Source organism: Palaemon carinicauda, chromosome 8, assembly GCF_036898095.1.
Source record: "Palaemon carinicauda isolate YSFRI2023 chromosome 8, ASM3689809v2, whole genome shotgun sequence".
Taxonomy (NCBI): domain Eukaryota; kingdom Metazoa; phylum Arthropoda; class Malacostraca; order Decapoda; family Palaemonidae; genus Palaemon; species Palaemon carinicauda.
The window spans coordinates 5,929,048-5,948,784 of record NC_090732.1 but is presented as its reverse complement, the minus strand read 5'-3'; the positions used below and the strand labels follow the sequence as shown (position 1 = coordinate 5,948,784).

Genomic DNA, 19,737 nt, shown 5'->3' with positions numbered 1-19,737 from the left:
ATATATATACACACACACACACACACACACACACATATATATATATATATATATATATATATATATATATATATATATATATATATATATATATATATATATATATATATATATATACATGCATAAAATTCACATGAAATGTCAGAGGCAATAAACTAAAAGGAAAATTAAAACATTGAGTGAATCCTGACCAGTTTCGTCTCACGATATATTCAAGAGAACTCATTTATTGATAGAGAATTTTGCAATATATATGATATAACGAGGGTATGAACATACAAACATTTGTAGAACAAATCATCAGAAAAAAATGACTCATGCATTTTGCAGAAAACACCCAGGTGCTCTAATGTATAGCCGGAGTTCATATCCCATTAACCAAGTGGCTTATTTAAAGGGCAGTCAATGAGTTTTTTTTTTTTTTTATGCCTACCGATCATGGACGATGAGTCATATCCCACATGTTTAAACCTTATGTTGGCTTTGATAAGATAAACCTGTCCAAGACTCTTGTTTTCTTAAGGCTTTTTAATATTTCAGAGGCTTCAGACATAGAACTAAGTGAAGTTTCAGCACACATATTGAATTGTGCATAACATTTATCATTCTTATTGGAATTTATCATAAAAACACTAAAGAAATTACACCATCAATTTTAATCAACCATTTTATACACTAGATGTCTAGATTTTACCCTTCTACTCTACCAGTTACGTGACACAAAATGAATGGTCTATAAAATAAAATATACTGAAACAGGTCATGCAAACTATTTATGCTGCATATCTCTGGTATTGGCACAACCAAATCTATTGATTACCACTTATACTGACAAAAATATCACAATACATTCATCGGTATCCTTTTACATTTGCTTATGATCATCCGATTCTAACATTTCAATTTCTTTTGATAAATATGGCAATTGAAACTCGTTTTAATACAGCAGGTGTATTAAACAATCAAGTGGCACTTGAGGGTGTGTAGTGACCGTACATCTGTTGACATTATTTTGGTTGTAACAGCGACTGTGATTGGACGGCCTTAACCAATCAATGACAGTTTTACTAAATTAGCGGTATATCCAAATCTACTTAAACAGACTTGGATTTTCAGACAGACTATAAGGGCATTGTAGGATTACAAATATGAAATGCTAATTTGGTATATCTTTTTAGAACGCATTTCTCGCATTTTAAAGCTTAGGGAGGATTGTATTGAATTAAATAAAAAGTCTCCTATTGACATTGGTAGATGTGGTAACACTTCCACTCCGCTGAGTTTGTTTACATCAAATCTACTTAAACAAACTTGGATTTTTAGACAGACAATAAGGCTATTGCGAGATTACAAATGTGAAATGTTAATGTATTTAGAGCATATTACCATAATTGTGAAGTCTGAAGAGAACTGTATCGAATTGAATAAAAAAATCTCCCAATGACATGGGTAGATGTGGTAACACTTCCACTCCGCTGAGTTTGTTTACATCAACATGGCGGATTACGCTGAAGGGGTAGAAGGCAGGCGGAAATGGTTCATACCTCTAGAGAAAAAAATCCTGACAGCTCTCATTGAACAGCACAAAAACGTAGTGGAGAGCAAAAAGAGAGACGGAGCATCTAATCGTGAAAAAGAACAAGTGTGGGAGGTAATTGCTGCACAGTTTTCAGCTCATCCGTCAACTCAGCCGAGGAGCAGTCGGGAGCTCAGACGTTGCTGGGAAAATATGAAAGCTAGAGCCAAAAAGGCGTTGGAAAGGTCAGGATTGTAGGTTATGCAGAGTAGAAGAGTCGAGCATGTACTTGCCCTGTTGAGGTTACCTTTGTAGGGTTATGTCAAAGTCGGTTTACTTAGTGAATGAGTCTGATGATGCAAAGTGGGCGGGTTCCTTGAGAGTACTTGACAGGTCATACCTTGTTCTCATAGCTACGTCTTTATTATTAGTTTCATGGGAAATATTTGGTATTATTATTTAACGAGGATTGAAAGGCTATGCTAGTTAAAACTGCCTGAATGTGGGTTAATATAGGGGTCCTATCGTTAGGATAAATATTGATATTAACATCACATCCATATGTGACTATGTGTATTCATATCCCCGTATTGCTCTTGTATATTGAATTTCCTCGTAACTTTAGTCGCAAAGAAAAGTCGGGGTGTATGTATGATGACGGCCACATGTTGGCCAATGTGGTAACGTCCCAGACTGGTGAACGCAAGACTGGGGTTCGAGACCCACTCATACTTGTTACTTTCTTTGGTTGCTGTAACTTCACTATCCTTGTGAGCTAAGAATGGGAGTTTTGGGGGAGCCTATAGATCTATCTGCTGAGTCATCAGCAGGCATTGCTTGGTCCTAGCTTGGTGGAGAGGGGACTTGGGTGCTGATCAGATGTATACTGTATGTGGTCAGTCTCTAGGTCATTGTCACTGTCCCTGGCCTCTGCCATTCATGAGTGTCCTTTGAACCTTTGAACTTCCCTATTTTCAACCTTATCACAAAGAGTATATACCGATTAGGTGGGTAGGTAAGGATACGGTTTTATTATAGTTCCAGTCAGGGCAGCATTTTAGAATAAATGTTTTCATTTAAAAAAACTCCCGTTTTCTTTGAAAATGACATTTATTTTTTGGCCTGATAAATGAATAGTGAGATACTGTATACCCTGATAATTCAGTGGCAGGAATGCTGTATTTTCTATTAAAAAAGAAATGTTACCCTAACCGGAACTATAATTTTTCCGGGAAATTTAGGCTAGACGGTCCTCTATGCACATGTTTCTGTCCGTTGTTATACAAAGACCCCTTCTAGATTATTTTCTTGCCAGAAAATCCATATTTCACCAGCAAAACAAACACAGGAATATGACCTAACCTGAAGTTCCCCACTCAACCTAAGGATGCTGTATCTTTACCTGTTGAAGGGGCTTACACCCCCTTGTGACCCTTCATGGATACTGTGTTCTTACCCTAATCTAAGTGTCATTTTTGATTGTTTGGAAGTGTGAATCTGAGATTATCCACTACAGTGCAATCATCTCAGTTGTGATAGAGAAGGGAATTAATGAATGGAGCAATTTTCCATGTCTAAAAATCTTTCTTTTCTATAAGAAAGGCCTTTGTGGTCAGAAACAGTAGAACAATGCCATTTGTTAGTCTTTGAAATACAAAACCTTATCAGTAACTTCTTTATTATTAGTAGTATTAATACTGGCTAAGCTACAACCCTAGTTGGAAAAGCAGGATGCTATAAGCCCAGGGGCCCCAACAGGGAAAATAGCCCAGTGAGGAAGTGAAACATGGAAAAATAAATTATTTCAAGATCAGTAACAACATTAGAATAGATATTTCCTATATAAACTATATAAACTTAACAAAACAAGAAGAAAAATAAGATAGAAAAGAGTGCCCGAGTGTACCCTCAAGCAAGTTGATTTGATTGTATACATTAATTGGAATTTTTGTCACCAGAGCACGGAAACTACATAACGAAATGAAAAGGTGAAAGAACTGTTTAGAATTGAAGAAGGTAGTCAGTGCCTCATTGAAGGAAGGTAATTGGCCCCTCCAAAATTCTTTTAATAATGAAGAAGGCGCTCATTGGTCATTTAGTCGACGATTGCAATAGCGGGCTGGTTCTAAGGTTAAGTGAAAATGGAAAATTAGAAAATAATCTTTTTAAAGGAAACATTGTTTGCAATCAAAGGTACATATACTCAGTAAGAAAGTGATTTTGTAAAAACAGTATCAAGGGGTTATGAATACTGTACATGTTTCATCATATACAGTACTGTATATGGGCAGTGTTAGTGTTTATATATACCAACAATAACCCAGTCCAGCCAATCACAAGGTGCTTGGTATGTTGTTGTTTAGGTTAGATAAAGGTTACCTTTAAACTTTTTATTATATACGAATACTAAATTATAGGGGATAGTATGATTATATTATTTTGTGAAAGTAGCCTACATGAACTATATGTTTTTGCAAGTCATTATCCTGTGCTTTATGGATTTCTGACCATTATTGTTGGCGCACACCACTTTTTCCTTTTGTATTTTCCTATCTTTGAATAGGTTGTCTACAGATGGGGTTATCAGGAATTTTGATGTTGGCAAATGAATGTGGTGTTGAGGGGTCAGGAATGCATAAGAAAGGATGCAATGACTATTGGTTAATTTGCAAATTATTACAATAATCCTGAGGAAATAAATGAAGAGATGTTCCTGATAGGTTTGTAGGTTCTTTGGATGGATTTGATGACAGTAATTGTTGGGACTTTTATTTTTCAATTTCTAAAGATGTTTGAAACACAAGAAGTTAAGATTGAAAAACCATACTGTTTTTCACAAGGGAAACAAACACAAATACAACCTAACCTAATGTTCTCGGTTCTCTTAACAAACTTAAACTAAGATGCCTGTCCTTGCCATACCTTAAGGTAGATTGTATCCATGTGTTGGGTTCGATTGTGTTTAATTATCCTTATAACTGAGAAAGTATGACTTTCCAACAGTGATTGATATCAAACCTATTCAAAACAACTATAAACACACCAGCATCAACTCTTATTTTCTTTGAAAGGGAAACGGCTGTATTTGTTTCTACGTGTATACTATACAAATCTTTTGTCCTTTAAAAAGAAAGGGAATGCCTTCAGTGGAGCTGGACTGGCCGTCAAAATTGTTAACAAAGTCGTTAACGATGGGTGGTGACGAGGACAAGTAATTCCACCCATTCTTCTGTCAAAAACTTCCATTTTGACGTTTGATTCAAGACTAAGGGGTTGGGATGAAGTCAGAAGGTTAACTTTAAAGGGCTCAGGTTTGTATAGTATTGGTAGGAAATATATAGTAAGTTACTTTAAATTTGTGTTATTTGTTCCTATGTATATACAGTACAAACCATTCATCCTTTGAGATAGGCAGACTCACTTATGTTGTAGTTAGGAAGGGAGTCCCTGCAGAACTGAACTAAGCTTCAGGGCTAAGTAATCCATCCCCCTTGAGTATTCCTTACAAAGATCTTAAAAGTGAGATTCATCTTTACTGTAAAAATAAGTGGCAAGCTCGATGGTCTGAACTGACCACCAATACAAAATTGAAACAAATCCACCCATTGGTGGATAAATGGTCATCTTGTAATTCTACAAGTAGAAGGGATACCATTATTTTAACTAGGCTGCGTATTGGCCATACACATGCAACGCACAATTATTTAATGAAGAGTGGGGAAGGGAGACAGGCCCCTCTTTGTAATACCTGTCAAGTGACAATGGATGTTAAACATATTTTAGTCGATTGTCCTGTTTTTAATCTTCAGAGGAGGACACATTTACTCCAGGACAAACCTTTAAGAGATATACTTGGGGAAAACTGTAATACCCTGAACTTGAGAAAATTTATACAAAGTATTGGGTTATATTACGAGCTATAATTGATTTTATTAATTTATTTATTTATTTTACCCTTTTAATCCCTATTTATTTCACATCTAGATTTTATTGTATGAAAGTGTTATGATTTGTATTAAAGGTTAAAATGATACTAAATGGTGTGAGTGTACAGATATGATTGAATGATTTTTGTTATATAGCGCTGAATGACCTTTGATGCCCAAGTGCTTGGCTTAATGCCTAAATCCTATATTCAATTCAATACTGTTGTTGGTTCTTTTTCTTCTTTGGGATATGCTAGTCTCCCTTGTCTCTTACAGGAGCAGAGTGAAGAAAATGACTATGTATATTCTATCAGCGTATCATAGGGATGAGTATGGTGACAGGGCCTGACCTGTACTTTTTTATGTACTGTACCTGGTAATTGGATGATGAAGGAATATATCTCTCCTGAAGGAGAAACACGGTTTAGAATGAAATACCTAGAGCAGGATGGCTATTGAATAGGTATTAATTCTAATATCTCACCCTCAACTATTCATACATTCATGTGCTTGCACCCACAAATTCTCTCCTTTACTCACGCACTAGAGCACTTTCCTACAGAAGCAAGTCCTCACATGTTTGTGCACATACACTCCTTACACACTAGATCTAGAACTTCCTTCTGTTAGCACTAACTCACATTTTTGGGGGCACATTGTTCCTGTGCACTACTGTATACTATTAGTGACCTCTCACCTCCAGTTCAAAGTGGATAGCCTTACAAGCGCATAGTAGCACCTAGTACTAATTTTTCTTACAGGAGGAAGAAAACATCATTGTAGGAGGATTAGTCAACCCCAGTTGTGTCTGCGATTGACCTCTTCACATTTACGAGAAGAGGGTATACACCGCTATAAGAACAATATGTACTTCCATAGCCAGCTTCCAAGCTACATTGAGGTTCTATTGTTGTGCAGCCACAGTCACAGACTACACTACAAACCAGGGCTTGCCAAGTCTAAGGACGAGGAAGTGGACAGACTTGATTCGGTCAGAATCCAGAGGAGAGACAATACAGTTGCCTCCCACTTTGCTGGACATGGGAGTCGGGAGAATGATTGTCCCTTATGGAATGCATAGGGATGAGGGTGGCAACCAGTTCTCATAGAGGGAACAGACATCAGGAGTTAGTGGAAGAAGGCACAAATTGCTTTCCTCTCCCATCGATTAGTTACCACTAAAGGTCCTGGCCCATCAAGGATAACAATTCCAAGATCACCGTTGCACTTATAGCAGGCACTAAGGAAGACTTTTTCAACCTATAGGTCCAATCTGCTCCTCCAGGCGGCTCCTCCCCTGGAAGGGCTTGGACAGCACTCATCATTTCACTCTCAACCTGACCTTCCAGGGGAAGGTAAAACATAGAGATCATGGAATTCAGTGACTTCCTGGAGCTCCTACAAGCTGGGATATGCCAGTCAGGGTGTTGAGCTACACACTGACAGCATTCCAAACCCACTTTCTGATATCTCCCGTGATCTATCAGCAGGAACATAGGCAACACAAGGTATGAGAAAAAGGTTTACTGACTCCTACTTTTGGTTCCCCTGGCGTCATTCAGGACTAATGGCTAGCAGTGTATGGTCCTCATAAGAATGTAGACCTAAAGGACACTTGGCCTCGGATCTATTCTCTCTGTCCTACAGGAGGCTTTCTCTGCTTTGTCTTGGGTAAAGTAACTACAGTTCAAAGCCCGGAGCTTCAGACTGACTACTACTCCCCTGTTGTTTATGCAACTTTTTACACTTACACTATTCTCTTTTGAGCACTTTTAATTTGCACTTGTTTATTGAAGGGTATTTGCAATTGAATGATTCTATCCTCTTGCAGGAAAATCATTTCAGTGTCAATACAGGTTTTCTTCTTTTTGTCTCGATTAGTGGATTTAAATATATCGTAGAAAGTTTTATAGAACTCCTAGTCAGGTTTGAATATCTGGGGATACCCTAGGATGACAGTTGTGGGATATCCTTCCCAACAATCAGTCATAGCAACAGTTATACAACTGTTCCTTCACTGCCCTCCGGATCGACAACAACAATGCTTTCTAAGACTTATTTCATCGACAAGAAGGCGAGTTCTGCATGGCTGCCTCCCCAGTGATCACTTCGGTTATAGGTTAATGTAACACAATATTCAAAAACCAATTTTTACAAACATAATTGAATATATCCCTACCAAAACACTAATTTGAACCCTATTACCTAATTCAGCAGTTAAGGTTAACTTAGATACATAATTTTGTAATGATACCCTTTTTAGTGCTTCTGTTTTGGTTGCTATGACAGAAAAGACCCAAAGAGCAGTTCTTAAAATTCCCGACAGGCAGTTCTCTTATCCAAACTATGTTTTCATTTTTGATTGCCCATTTTCTTTATTATTATTATTGTTATTGGTACAGTACTCATTTATAAGCTCCAATCATAATTGTTTTTTCTGTCAAGTGATCTTTCTCTTGGCCGATCTCCTATTACCACAGTTTACATACAAACTCTATCCCTTTTAATATGAGCTTCTCCCACAACTATCTCACATTTGAAACTGTTCTTTGAATTGTATTTATAAAAGATGTGTGTAATAATGGCATCGGAAACAAGTTGTCATTTCCCTTTTAGATATAGTAAAATGTGTTACTGATCTGTTTACTGGTATTTACTGGTATTTTGCTGCCCACTACCTATAGGATTTTACTGTTAGGTCCCTGAAAAAGCTTATCCTTGGTCCTTCAGTAGCTACTCAAGTTGCGAGTCTATTTCCCTAACGGGACAAAAAGCATTTCATCTAAGATAATAGTTGTGACTTAAGCTTTGAAGGAGAGGTAAGGATATTTGACCTTTCTCTTCTCTCTCCTACTCCTTATGGTGCAGTAGTCGATTCATTTGGTGTGGGCTAGATGTAGACAAACGTCACGACCAAATAACTTTATAGACAAATTTTGTATTGAAGTATCTCCCCCATCCTACGAGATGAGGAAGAGGATTGAAGTAATGTATGCAAACCCATTTCTCATAATGACCATACATTCAGACAACATATCCTTTCAGATATAAGTTCTTCCATGACCACTTACTACCCTTAACACCTGCAACATCATGTTCAGGCAGTTAGGAGGCTGACAGGTGTCACCACTTTTGCTCCTCCATAGGACCAAAGTGTATTGACATTTCCTTTTGTTATTAAACCTGCCAGTTTGGTTATAGGGTCTTATTTCTTCCTAGGTTTAAGTTTCCTATTAAAGGATAATGGTTTGTATTCGTGTAGCAACTAATCACAATTTAAAAAATAAATGTATTTTTCCTATCTACACAAACCCGAGTCCTAAGTTACACTGACAACCTCTATCACTCTGAAAGTCCAAGGTTAAGGTCAAATTGATGGTTACTCAACTTGTCAAAGGGGGGGGGGGGGCGCCTACCTTCCACCTTTCAGCTACTAATAACTACCTTGTTTATAGTTTAAATGGCCATTCCAGCTTTACTAGATTTAATCTCCTCTTATTGAAGTACTTGGTACTTGGGTTTATCATCATCATTATCTCCTCCTACGCCTATTGACGCAATGGGCCTTGGTTAGATTTCGCCAGTCTTGAACGTTTAAATCAATTCTTCTCCACTCATCATCTCCTACTTCACTTGGGTTTATTGTTAGGAAAATTCATATTACTAAATTTGTATATTTTCCTCCCTTTCTCTGAGGATGAAGAGATGTCTCTTATGGTCTCAGACTCTGGGATATCAAAGCATTCTGTAACTTGAATCCTGGCTCTTTCTAAAGGCAATTGGACTCAGAGATAGAAGACCGGGACAGGAGTTAAGATACATTATCCTTGCCTTAACCTCCATCTTTAGACCAAGAACTTTGGATGAGCTTCTACAGTAGGGATGAATGCTGTGAATATACTTTAGTGGAGCACTAAATCAATTTTGTAAAAAATTATTTGAATAAATATTGGTTATTTCTTAAAATTTTTGGACTTAAACCACTAGTAATGCATTTATTGTTCAAGGGATCTGTACTTGAAATATTTATGTATGGTTTGTATACAGTTTTATTTCATGTTGTTTGTGAAAACTACATGATAGTTTGGTGGGGATTGTTGATGCAATAATAATGGAAGGTTTTTTAGGCATAATGGAAAGTAAAGCATAGAAAATTATTAAGCATTCCACAATCAAAGCAAACATGAAAGGTTAATAATGTTTACAGTGTAGAATAAGATGTGTCAAGTTGGTTTTGAGTTTACTGCGATAATTAGACCACTAGGTAAACATCTCCTTGTGGTTGGTACTCAGTATGGCCCAATGACCAAGTTGTCTTATGAAATTAGTAAGTAGGCTATTTGTAAGAATTGTTTTAACAAATGTCTCAGTGTGTCTGGTTGGATTCCTTTGCCTTGAAAAGGGTAGTTTAGCTTACGAAATAAAAGCTCAAGTTTATTTAAGAGTTTAGCTATTAATAAAGATATTTTTCATGGCAGCCATTTTTTAAAATCCAAGATGGCCGCCATTTTGTAGAATCCAAGATGGCAGTTATTTTTTAAAATCCAAGATGACAGTCATTTTGTAAAATCCAAGATGGCAGTCATTTTGTAAAATCCAAGATGACAGTCATTTTGTAATCAAGAGAAATGGAAACATTGTTTTTTTTCTGATTGCTTGTACTGGTACCAAGGTTTCCAAAAAGATATAAATTTCATACCCTCCACAAAAGAAAAATTAAGTCTTAGGAAGCCTGAATAGTATTTAAGAAGCTCCTTTGAGGGGAGGATGAGCCTAAGAGAATTCTTTTTTCTCTGTTCCAGCTAATCATGTAATCAGCTTACAATTAACATCTCCTTTCCAGGCATTAAACAACTTGAATAAGATTTGTTTGAGCAATGTATAATCTAATTTTTAATTGTTTTTACTTTGCAGTGATAGAACTTCTAGAGACAGTTCTGGAGAAAATCGATCAGTTCCAAGTGCCGTCACTCCGGAAGTAGAGGCTGTTCTCAATGTCCTCAATCCTTGTATGCTAGATCACATTTCTACGTCATTTGATGAAAAAACTGGTGAACCCATCTTAGGTATTGTATAACTTTTGATTGTAATGGTATTAGATTCCTTAGAATGACAAGCCACTCTTATCCATTCCTTTATGGAAGTATCATAAAATACATTGCCATTTCGGGAGAAATATCTCTCATATTGTTTTTTGAATATTTTGTGCAAATACAGTGTGGGCAAAAAAAGTGATGATATGGTAGGTCTTAGGTCTCACATTACATCGGCAGTTAGGTTCATTGGATTTTGTCAAATTCTTTGTTTTAAAAAATCTGAGTAATCCTATAAGTTATATCTTTTATATTTTTCATATTAGTTTCATAATTCTCTTTACTTTGATATTCTGTTATGTACAGAATAATTGTTATGGATTTCTTTGTTTTCTATTTAAAGTATTTTTTGCATTATTCCAAAATCCTAGTGTAGTACCTTCTAAGAGCCTGTCACTGATGGTGGTGGTGAATTTATTTTTTCTTGAAAATCTCCTGTATAATTTGACATTAAAGGCTAAAGCTTTCATTATGTTAGGTAGGGTATTTCTTTAATTATGTCTCTTACAAAAATCTTAGACCTATGTATTACACTGTTATTTTGTTTGAGTGACTTACCCGAGAGTTACATATTCAGTATTTATGAAGCGCGAACTTTGACCTAGAGAAAAAAAAATTCTCTACCTATATCTCTCCCCTTTGAGAGCCTAGCCAATATGATAGATAACATATGCTGTAATGTAGAAACTGCAGCCGGGGGTTGTGGGGAGCAGAATATTCATACGCGGTTCCTTCATATTCATCTTTATTTGAATAGTTTAAAAATACCAGCTATCCAACGAGAACCTGTAACGTCTCCATAAAACGACAAAACAGCTTATGTTGATTTATCTAAACCTGAAGGGATGCAGCTTCCTCACTATGTTCACCACTTGTACAATCAATGGTGGATATCTTATTGCTGTTACAGTATGGTGAGAAGAGGTATGGTGGAAGAGGATACCCTTGATAGAAGGCATTGGAGAGGGCGCATCAGGCAACCGACCCCTTAATGTAGTGATAACAGTGGGGAACAAGAAATAAATCAGCCAGTAGATTATCTTGTGAATAAAAAATCATGAAGGGGCTATGATTTTAGAAGACTAGAAATGTGACAATCTCAATTATGAATATGTTTTGAAAAAAAAAAAGTGTTTGAGAAGAGTATATGTTTTTATCAAATTCTTGATATGATTTATTTAAGTAACTGATAAATATGCTGATAATTTATTTCTATTTAAATCATAAGGTAGAAATAATTTTCATCCTAAGTCTATTTTGCAATTCAGTAAATAAGTTTTATGCTAGATTATTTGCCATTTTTTATTACATGATAATTCTAAGTTAGGAGTTCTTAGACAAGAATAACCATGTGGAAGCTAATGATCAACTTTAAGCATTAATTATACTTTTTGCATTTTATCCTTAAATTATTTTCTTTTCAAAATAAAGTACAGTATGCACATGAATCTCAAGTTTCAATTACATGGAGCTATTCGTGTGTCTCCATATTCTCAGATAGAACTTTGCCCAGCGTAATCTCACTGAGATGTAGACTTTTGTGGTCAAGGAAAGTCGACCAAAAGTTGCTGATTACGGATTTCTAAGTAATCCAATATGTTAAATTTCTGGTGTCGTAAATTTATATTATTGATGTATTGTTCATTGTTGTTCATTGTTTTTTCCTTAAACCCTGGAATCCTTTGGGAATTTTCTACTTCAAAATCATTTACCCTACCCAAGAAATTTAGGTCAGTTAAGTCTGGTGGATCAAAAGGTAACGTTTGTTGCTTTGTCTTCTTTTATTATCCATACAGGTCAGAAGTGTTTTGATCCAAAGGCTACATTTTAACAGTTTTGTCAATAGTCAGCTACCGGTATATGTTTTATAGAATGAATTCAACCATTGATTTTTACTTTCTGGAAACGTAATGTTGAGAAGGCTGTCTGAGCGAAGGTCTAGCAATGATTTTAGCCTTCAGGAAGCATTATGAAATATACATGTCTCAATTGATGTAAAGACATTTAGTTTCCAGTGATATGGATGATGTAAAAAATGTCTGGTTCTTTTCCCACCTTTACATAAAGATCCCTTGATCCTCCAAGAGCTGATTTGGATTGTTAGGTACTGTAATGAGTTGAACTGGGAGATATATTTAGTTGTAAGTAATTATTTAAGAATTTGTATATATTTCAAATGCTGGATTTTTGTTTTCATGTTTCTGATATATTTTATTCTAAATGTCTATCTTACACTTTTCTGTTTCAGATGGAGATGTTAAAAATGTGAATTCTGAAAACATTGTCAACGAAATGTTAATGCCTGAGACATCAACAAACACAAGTGTCAGAATGGATGGATTTCAGACAACCCAACAGCCATCTGCCCCAGAAGCACCTCAGAATTGTGATTTAACAACGTATTATGAAAAACCGTCGTCTGATATTAACCCTAATATTGGCCCTTCCAGAAGGACCAGAAAACAAAAGATGGATCAGTTATGTGATCAAGATATTCTCCTAGCACAAATGCAGATGCAACAAGCCCAGCTTTCCATTGAAAATTTGCGTCTAGAACGAAAAACTTTACAAGAACGATACCAGCAGCAGCGAGAGGCTCATGAGTGGCAAAGGGCGCAGCATGAAGCTAATCTCAATCTAGCAATGCTGCAAATTAAGTTCTGGGAAAAGAAAACTGGTTATGGTGATATGGAAACTTGAACTTATGCATCTTTTAGTATTATAATTCAAATGCATCATAACCGGTATTACTTTTAAGAAGTCATACAGTCAGTGGTTTTTCATTTGTCAGTGGTAACTTTATATCATTCGTGATAACGACAGTATTGCATGGATTTTAAGTCTGGAGTTGCAATGTACGGTAAGTGTTTTTACTTTATACTTCAGATACTATAGTAGTTTTGAGGAACAAATTCTGAATGTCTTCAGGTCTTAATTTACAAGTTATGGTAAAGCTTGAAAAATATGCTATTAAAAAAAAAAAAAGATTTGAAGACTTTAAAACTTGTTTATATTTGTGATGGGTGCATTTTATTTTGCCATAGAATGCCAATAAATAACATAAGGTGCTCTCATCACAAAAGAAAATTGATTGGAAAAGCATAGTCAAGAAAAATTTTCCTGATTTGAAAACTCTATGAAACTCAGTTTAGTAAGTTTGGTGGGAATACCTCATTTGGATTTTGATCATATTTTGCATCAACTAGCTTTTGTTTTTATTTTGTTTCAAAGTACTTCACAGCATTCTAGAACAAACTACTGGTATTAGTACCAAATTTATTTTAATGACTGAAGTTTGATTCTTGGGTACATTGCTTAATTTAGTTATACAACCAAATTAACTATTTTTGGGATTATCTGTTATCGTAATGTTAAGAAATTTTCAGTTTTCTGACCCCATGACTTGAAATTTTCAGAAATACTGTCCAGTATTAACAGTCCTAAGTCAATAATTTTAGTAGACGTTAAAAGGAAATTTAAATTCCTAATATTTTGGTGTGCAGTAGCTTACTCTTTGAAAGACTGGTGTGCCAAATTTGTTTTAAGTGATTATTAGAGACCTGTTTTATTTCTGTGATATATTCTTTCTGCTACACTATAGAAGTTGCAGAATATGTTAATGACACAGAGTGTTGAGTACACTTTATTTTACTCTTTCTGCTACACTTTATAAGTTGCAGAGCATATTTATGACACTGAGAGTGTTGAGTACACTTTATTTTACCCTTTCTTCTACACTTTATAAGTTGCAGAGTATGTTTATGACACTGAGAGTGTTGAGTACACTTTATTTTACCCTTTCTGCTACACTTTATAAGTTGCAGAGTATGGTTATGGCACTGAGAGTGTTGAGTACACTTTATTTTACTCCTTCTGCTACACTTTATAAGTTGCAGAGTATGTTTATGACACTGAGAGTGTTGAGTACACTTTATTTTACCCTTTCTGCTACACTTTATAAGTTGCAGAGTATGTTTATGACACAGAGTGTTGAGTACACTTTATTTTACCCTTTCTGCTACACTTTATAAGTTGCAGAGTATGTTTATGACACAGAGTGTTGAGTACACTTTATTTTACCCTTTCTGCTACACTTTATAAGTTGCAGAGTATGTTTATGGCACTGAGAGTGTTGAGTACACTTTATTTTACTCCTTCTGCTACACTTTATAAGTTGCAGAGTATGTTTATGACACTGAGAGTGTTGAGTACACTTTATTTTACTCCTTCTGCTACACTTTATAAGTCGTAGAGTATGTTTATGGCACTGAGAGTGTTGAGTACACTTTATTTTACTCCTTCTGCTACACTTTATAAGTTGCAGAGCATATTTATGACACTGAGAAAGTTGCGTACACTTTTTTGTAGGATTAATTAGGCTATTTACTAGAGATTGGTGAGTGATATAATTTTATCATGTTTTATATTATTTAAGTCAATGATATTTTATATATATATTTTTTTAAATAGCATTGATAATTCTTCGCATATTTAAAATGTCAACTGTTTTCATTGCAAGATATGGTTTTGACATGTATTTAGTAAGGTTTTGAGTGGTTTGCTGTTTATAAATAGAATCACCTGGCTCACAGCCAATTTTTCAGCATGCTTGTATTTAAATATCAAATTTCATCTACATTAACAGTCTAAATACAAGATTGGATGATAAAACTTGTTTATCTTTGATGATAAGCAAAGTCAAAGTAACTTACTGGGTCTTAAGGGAAGGATTTTGTCTTGTATGGATAATGGAATTCAGTTGGAAATTTTCATATGAAATAGGAATGACAGATTAGAAGATAGGAAATCTTGAATTTCCGGGAGTTGATGTATTTATAGTCATTTCAGAAGGAATACATGATGGAAGAATTCCATAGAAAATAGTGTATGGAAAAATACCGGGAGGAGAGGAAAAATTCATCTGCCATTATACGTAAGATTCGCTGGTATGGATGCAAATTAGTGAAGCACCAAATTGAGTTTGCAAAATCGTGTAAATAAACCTTCTCTAGTTCTTAAAACTTTTGGATTCTAGGCCAGTAATAATGCTTGTCATTTAAGTAATTTATACTCCATGTATTTTTATATGGTTTATATAGTTTTATCTAATATTTTTTAAAACTACAAGGTGGCTCAGTGAAGAGCTTTTATACAATATTAAAGAAATTATTCTTAACTTTATGGAAGTGAAGCAAAGAAAGTTACTAAGCATTCCATAATTTAGGCAAACATGGAATGATGATAATGTTTATAAGGTGAAATATACTGTACCAAGTTGGTTTGAGTAGGATTTCTTTTCATGGTTATATTTATATTATATCTTTCTCAATCACATATCTACCTCCAAAAGAGTGTGGAAGTCAGCCTGTTGACTACAGGGTAAGATTAACTGAAATAAAAGGAATAAGATACTGAATATATGACAAATTCGAGATGTTGAAAAGCTTTTGGCGAGGGCATAGATTATTAATAAAATTTATTCTTTCAATACTTACCATTGTAGTCATCCCATCTTTTAGGAATTTCAAGAGAATTTTTACAATATGTACAGGTCTATAATGACTTATTATATGAATTTTCATGTATTGCTATGCTCGTGATGTTCCCCAATGGTGCCATTTATCGGTTAAATGGCATCATGGGAAGAGGGAAAATTTTTTCTGCTCATTATTTATAGCTTGGTAAGCCAGTTGCTGCGATGATATTAGCTTGATGACTACAAGGTAAGTGTTGAAATAATTAAATTTACTTTAGGATTTCATTGCTTTAAAATTTCAAACCGAAACTGTGTGCAACAATTAAGGAAGTCAAAATTATTAAAGATATCATCATCATCATCATCCCCTACGCTAATTGATGCAAAGGCCCTTAGTTAGATTCCGCCAGTCGTATATCTTGATCTTTTAAATGAATACTTTCCATTCATCATTTCTTACTTCACGATTCATAGTCCTCATCCATGTAGGCCTGGGTCTTCTAACTATTCCAGTGCCTTGTGGAACCCAGTTGAAAGTTTGGTGAACTAATCTCTCATGGGGAAGCGAAGAGCATGCCCAAACCATCGACATCTACCCCTCACCATGATCTCATACACATATGGCACTTGATTAATCTCTCCTATACTTTCATTTTTAATCCTGTCCTGACATTTAACTCCCATTAAAGATATACTACTTCAGAAATGTGTTATATTCAGGGACTTAAAGTGCTACAGAAGCCCTTCAAAGCTATTGTTCAGTATATTTTCATGTGCAAGAAATAAAGTGTTCTTTCCACAGTTTACATGGAGATGGTGTAAATGTTAAGATGTATCTTGGATCCCTGCTCATGGCTGCATAAAGAGGCTGATAAAACAGCCAACTTTCCAAGAACTGCAAGCAAATCAAAAACAATTATTCTTTTCACTAAGATGAGTATCTATACGTAAAAACGAATCAGTTACGGAAATTTGGTCATAATCTTGGTCTTCTGTCGTGTTAATTTGAGATTAAGGTATACAATTTATTGAGTAAAACTGGTATTTTAGTTTTTCGGGCAAACTCGTCGGTCATTGTCATATCGTATCGCTCCAATGTGGAACCCACACGACGGCGTTGTTGTTTGTCTCTCTGAAGTCTTGATCTGAGCCATGAGGGCCCAGTGGGCTCCCTCGTAAGATTTTTTACATTGGTTGTAGTATTGGCTCAAATTGGGCATTCCAGGTTGGTGGGTAATCCCCTTCTGTGTCAGTTATCTCCAGTTTTGCCCACTTTACCCTGGCTCTGTTTTGGGTTACCCATTGGTCTAGCCTTGTAAGGATTAAGTATTTTATGACAGTCTGCTTAAACTTCTTAATGATGGTACTGTTTAAAATATAATTTCCATTTGAATTATAAGAAAAGATTTTCCCTATTAAGTAAGGTCAATATTTCGAAATGTAATTGTTTTTATTTTATCATCATATGCTTGGATAATTTCTGAATATTATTTCATGTTGAAAAATAAGGAAATTATAATTTATATAAAATTTCTCATTGTCTAATAATGTTCTTGTTTGTTAATTTGATAAAATGCATTATTCAAAAGAAAGCTCTTTTAAGATAAAATATTAGATACATTCACCTATGCTCAACTTTCTTTTTTCATATTTGTTTGTGCAACTAAAAAAATTTCCCTTTTCAGCCGTTTGGCATGTTTGAAGACTCGATGTCAATGGGAAACTTTTCTTATGACTGCTATTAGAAATGCAGTCTTCTTGAGTAACTTTTTTCTTAGAGTAATGAGAGTTGGTAACAAGGTTTGTTGGAAAGCAAAGAACTTTGTAAAATATGTGTGAATATAACTTCATGCTTAAGATCCACTTTTGGGTTTATATCAAGGCATATTTATGAGATTTGAGGGCTTAAGCTTCCTATCTTCAAAAAGGTAGACCAGAAAGGGAAACAATAAGTTTGGGGTTATCTAGCTGTGGTCTATCCCTAAGTAAGGCCATCCTTGCTTTAAACACTGACTGGTACTGTCTGGGGGAAGAGGACCTCTTAGAGTTGTGATGGCATATGTGGTAACGTCCCCGACTGTGGTTTGAGTCCCACTCAAACTCGTCAGTTCCTTTGGTCGCTGCAACCTCACCATCCTTGTGAGCTAAGGATTGGGGGTTTTGGCGGACCCTCTAAGTCTATCTGCTGAGTCGTCAGCAGCCATTGCCTTGCCCGTCCTGGTCCTTGCTTGGCTGAAGAGGTGCTTGGGCACTGATCATATGTATATATGGTCAGTCTCTAGGACATTGTCCTGCTTGATAGGGCAATGTCACTGTCCCTTGTCTCTGCCACTCATGAGTCGCCTTTAAACATTTACAGTCCATCAAATGTGTAATGTTAGCCGAGGAAAGTCTCTTTCATAGAAATCGGAGAGAAAATCCAGTCATGAAGGTTCTGGGTTGGAAAAGAGGAAGCAAAGTTATTCCAACTCCACACTCTTGATACAGCTGTGCTGATTGAAGAGTATGTGACTTTGGTCTTGTGTAGCTTCAAATGTTGATTTTAAAGGAGTTGCAAGAGATGCCTTGAGCCTAGAGTGGAGCAGATGGTTTGATGTATCTATTTCCTCCAACGAATTTGATTTTAAAGGTTTTGAAGATCCTATCTTCACAGGAATATTTGTGCTTGTGGCTCTGCTGTGATCAAACATTCCATTTTTTGTCTAAGTACAGATTAAAGATTCAAACTTATTTAGTTATTGAAATACTGTATTTGTGTTTGTATTCAGTAATTGAAATGTATTTTGTATTTATTGGAAGGGAAAAGCGTTATTTAAAGAAATGGGTTTTTTATGTGAGGCTATTAAATACAGAACCCTATGCTATTTCTGTACAGTACTTAATTATACTGTACTAAGAACTAAGCCATGATATTCTTGAAAGCTCTCAGGATCTAACCCTAAACATTTATTGGGTTTTCTCTTTAGAAATGGTTTTTTTTTGGTGTTCATAGACAAATCCATGGTGATTTTCTTCTTGTATATATACCTTTTGTGTTTATGTAAGTGATTTAACAGTTTCACTCCTGGTTTTAGTCAAAAATAGTCAAGAGAATTGTTAATGACTTTTATACCATAACAAAATATTTAGTATACTTTACTCAATTAATTTCAATTCATAGATATTTCTTTCAAGTACAAAGTTTAGTTTTACAGTTTTTGCAAATATGTATGGATGTTCTTTGAATATAATCCAGTTCTGTTATAGATTTTAATAGAAATAGATACCGGTATATGAATGATATAGTGTCAAATATACAATATAGTATTATGTAACAAAGCTCCTAGCTAATATAGAAAAGGATTTATCAAAGTAATTGTGAAAGGAGTTACCACTGAATGATCATCACTGATTGTTTGTACATTGAACTTTATAATATACATATGTTGAAAGTATGTTAAGTACAGTACCTGAATAGACACGAATATAGATGCATTTATAAAATGTATATTTATACTAGTTTAGACTCATATAATGAGCTTTGTAAAAGGCATTGTTGTGAGTGGTAAAGTTGTTCTGTGATGCCTAGGCTTAGTTTGATATAAGAATGATGCAGTGTGAGAGGCATGTATAAAAAAAGGCACAAATATCAAAAGATTGATTTACGTGTCTAGATCTTGTACATTTTTATCATGAGTAAATGAAGGACAGTTCCATTTTGCTAAGCTATTAACTTCAGTGTTATTT

General features: G+C 35.2%; 1 protein-coding gene across 3 annotated transcripts; it reads left to right on the top strand.

The window, feature by feature from the left end:
• Window positions 1-1,306: 1,306 nt before the first annotated feature.
• LOC137645612 (myb/SANT-like DNA-binding domain-containing protein 3) lies at window positions 1,307-18,705 on the top strand. Of its 3 annotated transcripts, none has more exons than XR_011045316.1 (4): window positions 1,307-1,761; window positions 10,357-10,508; window positions 12,784-13,395; window positions 17,697-18,705. XR_011045316.1 is itself a non-coding variant. In XM_068378415.1 (3 exons), exons 1-3 carry the CDS (start codon window positions 1,496-1,498, stop codon window positions 13,233-13,235), a joined length of 870 nt encoding a protein of 289 aa, XP_068234516.1. In that variant the 5' UTR covers window positions 1,307-1,495; the 3' UTR covers window positions 13,236-13,622. The 3 variants fall into 3 exon arrangements, 1 of the variants encoding a protein (XP_068234516.1); XR_011045315.1 differs by lacking the exon at window positions 17,697-18,705 and adding an exon at window positions 15,384-17,686; XM_068378415.1 differs by lacking the exon at window positions 17,697-18,705 and having other exon boundaries at window positions 12,784-13,622.
• Window positions 18,706-19,737: the final 1,032 nt, after the last annotated feature.